This window comes from Sardina pilchardus, chromosome 7, assembly GCF_963854185.1.
Source record: "Sardina pilchardus chromosome 7, fSarPil1.1, whole genome shotgun sequence".
Classification (NCBI taxonomy): domain Eukaryota; kingdom Metazoa; phylum Chordata; class Actinopteri; order Clupeiformes; family Clupeidae; genus Sardina; species Sardina pilchardus.
The window spans coordinates 21,856,850-21,864,511 of NC_085000.1; the positions used below are offsets into that span (position 1 = coordinate 21,856,850).

Consider the following 7,662-nt stretch of genomic DNA (forward strand, 5'->3'; position numbering starts at 1 on the left):
TGCCTTGATTGGGAGCTTAATTGCTCCCGAGATTTAGCCTAATGAGCAGCCCTCTGTGACGCTGAAGTGTGTGTGTGAGGGTGGGGGGAGATGCCCCGGGCTTTTAGTACCCAGAGGTACATGCATCTCTAACCTGATACTCTGTCTCTCTGCGGAGCTGTGCACTTTTCTATTCGCTAATTCTCTCTCTCTCTCTTTTTCTCCCTCTCCCTCTGCCTTTCTCTCTCACACACACACACACACACACACACACGCACACACACACAGTGCGTTGTGGGCTAATTAAACCCCATTCACACCCAGCGCTAATGACCCCAGCCCCTCATTCAAAGAGACACTTGAGCGCACTCACTGTTTACTCAAGACCCCCCCCCCCACCCCCCCGCCCCCCCCAGCCCTCCAGCGCGCCTTTCATATCGCCTCTCATTAGAGGGCATGTGTTGGAAGGGGGCACGCTACGCTAACGACACTAACGGAGCTACCCTGCTCTTCTGGCACCCACTTGCCTCCGGCTCCCCCATCTTAATGCCCCCCCCCCCCTGCCCCCTGCCCCCGCCCCATCTCGCCCTCGTCAGTGCCCGCGCCTCGCCTCATTCAAAAGGCTCTTAATGACCACCCCCGCACACCTCACAGGCGCACATCACATCACTGGCCCCTTCACAATCTTGCTGGTGTCCTCCCGGCCGATGGGATCATCGTGGATAAGAGCCTGCTGGATCTGGGGCATGTGTGTCCCAGAAACTGAGGTTGCGGGGGTGGGGGTGATAATGAGTCCGCATACGTGTGTGTGTGTGTGTGTGTATGTGTGTGTTTATATATGTGTGTGTGTGTGTGTGTGTGTGTGTGTTTATTTCATCTCTCTGGGTCACGCCAGGCCCAGCGACTCCCTCTCTCTCTCTCTCTCTCTCTCTCTCTGGCGTGGAGCTGAGGCTCAGGGTGCCGGTAGGCTGCTGGCCTGGGACTGATTTAGGAGGCCGTTTGAAGTGCAGATTACGGATCCTGTGGCCCAAATCCCTGCAGGAGTATCCATGGCCCCGGGAATCTCTCTCAGGTTTCCTGCTGCAGCTCCGGCCTGCACCGCCGTCGCACACCGGGGGGAAGAGACAGGGGTGCAGCCACGGAGTGGACACGCAGGCGGTGGGAGGACGCAGACAGTGGACAGAGGACACCTCTCTGTGCTCCTGTGTGTGTGTGTGTGTGTGTGTGTGTGTGTGTGTGTGTGTGTGTGTGTGTGTGTGTGGGTGTGTGTGGGTGTGTGTCTGTGTGTGTGTGTTCACTGTGCATGTGTGAATGGTTTGTCTGTATGATCCTGTGTGTGTGTGTGTGTGTGTGTGTGTGTGTGTGTGTGTGAGTAGAGTAGTGTACCCACAGATAACCATCTGTGTGTACATACGATTTGAAAGACAGTATGTATATGTGCATGCAAATTCTGTGCATGTGTGTGTGTGTGTGTGTGTGTGTGTGCTTGTGTGAATCGGTCAATTCACATATGAGCGTGTGTACTCGTGAGGGAATGTTTTGACTGTTTGCGCCGAGGATCTTAAAGGGACTCCGTCATTCACAGATGAGAACGGCCCTTCTCTCCACAAAAAAAAAAAAACATTCTAGCATGGACATGACATTATTCACATGGAGACCTCATAAGCTAAGCAGCCCTGGCCTGATTTACAAACAGGGGGAAATATGGGGAGAAAGAAGGAGAAAAGAGGCAGAGGGAGGAGGAGCAGGAAGAACAGAGCCGTCCGGGAGGGGCAGCTAGCAGAATTCCCCTGTGCTTAAGGAGTCCTAGAGTCAACATGGCAGACATCTAACACCCGTATGTCCAGTCTTGTGCTGCCTGTTCACACACACACACACACACACACACAGAGAGACATACACACGCACACACACACACACACAGAGACATACACACACACACACACACACACACACACACACACAGAGACATACACACGCACACACACACACACGCACGCACACCACACGCACGCACACACACACACACACACACACACACACACACACACACACACACACACACACACACACACACACACACACACACACACACACACACACACACACACACACACACACACACACACACACACACACACACACACACACCAGAGAAGCACTCCCTCTCACTCCCAGTCTCCCAGTCTCAATCACTATGACCAGGGTTAATAAATAAAACAGACGGCCATCTCTGGGCCATGCCCTACAACACATGCTGCTACACAGGCAGACTTGGCTTGTCTTCAGACTAACACACTGCACTAGTATTTCTGTTCTTCTGAGGACCCAGACACACGTGAGGCCTCGGAGAGCAGGGTCCAGGCAGGAGAGGGGAAGAAAAAAAAAGGAATGCCAAATATTCCATCAGGGCTTTGTGACATTCTTGAAAATAAACGACTGGCACACAAAAGGGAGAAACGTCGGACTCCTGGGAGCCACCGGGCCAATGGCTCGTCTTCAGGCTTTTCAGATCAACCCAAAGTTAATGGATGAGGACGCCGCATTGCTTTCCTATGCTATTGATATTTCTAAGGTTAGGAAAATCAATTCAGAACTGATTCGCAAAATGCATTTTACCCCCAAAGGACAGAGACAATGTACAGTCAGCAAGACAAAAGGAGGCTTTTGTCTACCGCCAGCTATGAAAATTGACAAATGGTGTGAAAGCTGTTTAATTATTACATGGTTTATGCTCTAGAATGCTGCCAGGCTTGTTACAGGAGGCAGTCAGGACCGGGGAGGAACGTTATGTGAATTCCAGACCAGCACGACGAACGCTTGACATGGCTTTCAGTGGCCTGCCCTCAGCCCAACCTATCGAGGAACTTCTGCAGATAATCTGGCCTGATAATCTGGGTTTATTGTTTGCTGAAAAGCTCTCCGAAAATAATTATGTACATAAATATCTCTGTGTGTGTGAGTGTGTGCGTATCTCTCCCTTCACCATCAATCCATTGTCCAATCTCAGTTTCTTGTAAAAAGCTCCCTCCCAACATAAAGCTAGAGTAAAAGGAATTGCCATCCTCAGAAATCCTGTCGTTATAAAAACATAAACCCCATCCTCGTGAAGGATTCCACTCTCAAAAGGACTATTCATGCCGAACCGAATCATTGGCTAAATCCTCCTCTCTCTCTCTCTCTCTCTCTCCCTCGGACGTCTCATCGCGGCGTAATGAAAGGCACCGGCGCGTGGCCAAGTGTGTGTTTTATGTGCGCGAGGAGAGCGGGCTCCATTCACGGCTATGCAATCGCGCTTTTAAATTGATCTGATTTGGCCCGTGCGGCGGGAGCTCTCTCTCTCCCCTTTTCTCTTTTCTTGTGCAGCCGCGGCGGACACAGAGGACCACCACCGGGAGGCCCGAGGGGCCCGGCGGAGAATGGACACCGCACCCCGAGAGGTGGCCGGGCGGCCGATGGCCCCCATGCTGGCCGACGGACAATGCTGTTTTGGAGCGGTCGAGCGCTGAGCTGAAATAAGGCCTGACAGGGGAGGGGAGGGGAGGGGGAGGGGGAGGGGAGGGGGTTGGGGGTCTAAAACTGGACACGTCAGTTATTAGGTCAGCATAGAAGAGAGGAGGGAGGGAGAGGGAAGGAGGAGGGGAAGAGAGAGGAGAGGGGGGGTGAACTAGTGAAGAGGAGAACTGAGAGAGGTCTGTGGGGATGACACTGTTGGAGCCATGGGGCTTCTGCTGCTAAAGCCATCATCCTGCTCTACCTTCCTCCCTCCCTCCCTCTCTTCCCCTCTCTGTTTCCTCTCTTCCTCTCATCTCTGACATGAAACATGCGCGTGCAGGGCACGCACACATGCACACACACACACACACACACACACACACACACACACACACACAAACTCTCTCTCTCTCTTTCTCACACACACACATACACACACAAGAAAGGGAGGACCTCAAATGAATAAATTCTACCTGACTTGCCCAACCTTACTATTCCTTTGACATTTCTTTACCTTTCAACTTGAGCACATGAGTGTCAGGCCTTGTGCACAGCATTGATTTTTGAACCTGCTGCTTGTTAAACACCCACGGTTACTAAGTCCACAGTGTGTGACATAACATGAGGAGGGGTTGTGGTACTTACTATAGGGGACAATGGGACTCAGCATTCTGCGAACTGGGTCTCTTTTAAGATGACAGTTTTGCAGGAAAACCCAGGTTGGCGTCTGTCCGGCTATAGTCCATCGTTGGCCTGTGCTTGTACTGGGACTTCACAATACCCAACCCTGGTGAGGGACACAAAACACAGACACACCGTTAGAAATCCAAACAGCGGCAGCTCTCATTCAGAAAAAAAAGAAGCAAAATGGGCAAAAAAAAAAAGAAAAAAAATGTTTTTCACTTTATCATGTGGAGTGTCAACAGAAGCCATTCGTCAGAACAAACACACAAGACACTCACTGAACAGTAACACATAGAGAGAGACACACACACAAGACACACACACAAGTGGTCAGCCTCAAACAGTGTGATAAAAAAGCCCTGACAAAGGCTGGCCAGGGCCGCGGTGAAACATAAACAGTGGCATTCTCTGGGTCTGACGCACACTGGGCCATTGACCGTGTGGAGGCCAGCGCGCAGCCTTTAAGCTGATTGTGAAGCCATACCCCCCCCCCCCCCACCCCCTAACAGCCCCCCCCCCTCCCTCTCCCTGGCTCTAAAGAGGGCCTTTCTAAATCTGCCACACAAAAAGCCTCATGCATACCAGTGCGCTGCTCACTATGAGCAGCAAAGCAGCGCACTTTCACAAGATTCCGCTCTCTCTCCGCTCTCCGCTAAGACCAGCAGCAGAGCTGTGTGTGTGATCTTCCACTCGCTTTCCTCTCTTACTGTGGATTCTGTTACGGGCAGCCCCAGCGAAAATGCAAAACCCGGAACATTTTACAGTACGAAAGACATTTAAATTAGCATGGACATTTTCAACATTTAACGCAAAACCTATGTAATGTGACTTCTGCATATACAATTAACTTACGTTTTAAACATTTACAAATAACATCATACACTTCTGGACAATAATGAAACAGCTTTCAAAACACAGCTAGTGTTCATTGATACTTATAAAGACTAATTAAGAAATTTAAAAATGAAAACACAAAAGCCTTTCTAACTAACAAGGATTTCGCCAAACATGCAGTGCACATATAGGAAGGCTCCCTCTGCTTTCATAGTAGAGCATAGAGGAGCTCACACATGACTGAAAAATATTGCATAATCCTGCTATTTAAACAATGTGCGTTCAAACCTCATTGCCTTCAACAGCATTACACCAGTGTCTTACACACAAGTCCTTTGGCTGAGTTTCTCACATTGTCTTTACAAAAATATGTATCTTTTCACATTCACTAACATTTTAGACATAGTATACATAGTTGAAAACTGCTTCAAAAAGCCACTGACCAGCTCCTCAAGTTGAACCTGTTTTATTTTGTGTAATTGCTAAATTAGTGCCATTATTGTAATTAGAGAGAGATGAAAGAGAGCTGGTCAAAAGAAGACATTTAGGGAAAAATGCTGATAACATAATACGCAGTGAATGGCCTCTTTAAAAAACAAATGCAGTATTGTAACTCTAGTTACTCCAGGCATGCTATCTCCTTGACCAAAAGCGATCACATGACCGTGGTTGGGTTCTAAAAACTGTTGGGAGTTATGTGGCTCCATGCCTTTTCTTGTCTATTTCCAGCACGCCGCTGCCAAACTGCCCCCGGGACCAAATTACTAAAACAGTGAACTAACAAGCTTTACAACTCTACGGCCAGTCAAAAGGTGGACTGACAAGGCTCTGTTTATCTAAGTACACACACACACACACACACACATGCACGTACACACACACACACACACACACACACACACACAAACACTTACACACATACACATAAACAGAGGCATACACAAACACACTGGCTAGAACTTCTGTCTTTACGGAGCATTTTGAAGAGAGACACCTGGATGCAATGTGTACGCGAGTGTGCAGCCTGGATCTCATTAAGAGAGCCAGAGGACAGAGTCCTGGAATGAGAGCCAAAGGAGAGGGCAGCAACGGCACCACTGACCAGAGGTGTGGACACAGAACTGGAGCATGCGTGCAGCCCGTGACTTTCAATCATTTACAACTTCAGCCAGCGGCAACGGAGACACAAACACTCCATGAACGCCAACAAGAGAGAGAACATGAACACACACGAGACATAGAGAGAGAGAGAGATAGAGAGAGAGAGAGAGGACAGGTGTGGGTTGTGTGTCTGTGTGTGTGTGTTGTGTGGTGTGTGTGAGAGAGAAGCTTACCTATTCATCCCTGCATTTCCTCCGCACAAATTCAGAACCAGATAGATAATCCCTGGAGCAGACAGGCTCGTGTGTGCAGCGCTATGCTTTTTTTCCACATATGGGACTCGACTCAACTCACTCTGCCTCTCTTGCACTCTCTCACTCCCTCCCTCCCTGCCTCTCTCTCTCTCTCTCTCTCTCTCTCTCTCCCACCCTCCCTCCCTCCCTCCCTCTCTCTCGCCCAACCAGTGACAACAGAGCACACACATACACACACACAATTCCCCTCCCCCACCCACCATTCCCATCCCCCTCTCCCTCCCTCCCTCCCTGTTTTTGTTAAAACTCTTTAAGCAGCGAAAGAGAGAGAATGAGAGGAGGGCAGCAGGAGGGGTGGGGGGGCAAGCTGACCAATCATGCTTAGAGCGGGGGCTTGAATTCTGTTGCCTGGTCACATCCACAGAGAGAGAGAGAGAGAAAGAGGGAGAGAGAGAGAGAGGGAGAGAGGGAGGGCAGGCCCAAAGGAGTTGTATGTTGGAGGGAAACACTGTGCTTGACTTGAGCCTTGAGGGGGATAGGGGTTGAGGGGGAGTGTTGGTGTTGCCTTGAGATGGTGGTGGAAATACCCCCACCCTCCCAGCTCCACCACTACACCATCTCTATTTAGTGACCCAGTCAAGGCACCCACATCATAAATTGTTTAATTTCACTACTGGGGAGAAAATCTCATTATTTCCAATCGATAACGCAGCATAGAAATTTCTAGTTATTTATTGCTGCTCAGCTGGGCGGTATTACATAATACTATTATCCACCGCAGACTCCCTCCACAACATATTTAGAAATGCATTTGATACTTGAATGATTTTAACCTGCAATTAAATGGACATTGGCAGTAAAGGAAAATAGCTTCCATGGAAAGGCCTAATAGTAACATCATTTTAAAACATCAATTCACAATTCGCTGAATACCTTGAAACATTACAATGGCCCTATTTGGAGGGTTAATTATGAGAAACCTTTTTCATAATAAGAATATTGACAACATTGTGTTGTCACTATACATTGTCTACATTGTCTACATTGTATATATATATATATATATGTGTGTGTGTGTGTGTGTGTGTGTGTGTGTGTGTGTGTGTGTATGTGTGTATGTAGTGTTATATTCTACATACTATGTTGCCAATAGTGTTTTTACTAGCCTACATACTGCATTTGTGACAGTTGACATAAAAGTCACTGTCAAATTGTTTGTAAATGCTACGCATCTAAGTCTGGATCCTCTTCAGTGGCAGCTTGGAAGTGTATCAATATGTAGCAATGTGAGAACCACACCAGCCATGGCTAGCCG

The 7,662-nt window shown here is 48.7% G+C and overlaps 1 protein-coding gene across 1 annotated transcript in view; it reads right to left on the reverse strand.

The window, feature by feature from the left end:
- The window catches only part of fignl2 (fidgetin like 2), a 20,018-nt gene extending 13,555 nt beyond the window's left edge, over positions 1-6,463 (reverse strand). The window contains exons 1-2 of the mRNA XM_062541276.1: positions 6,327-6,463; positions 4,120-4,261 (exon numbers count right to left, since the gene is read on the reverse strand). Coding sequence (XP_062397260.1) covers positions 4,120-4,144 — 25 coding nt within the window. The 5' untranslated portion in view covers positions 4,145-4,261; positions 6,327-6,463. The remainder of the gene's footprint in view (positions 1-4,119; positions 4,262-6,326) is intronic.
- Between the last annotated feature and the right edge of the window lie 1,199 nt (positions 6,464-7,662).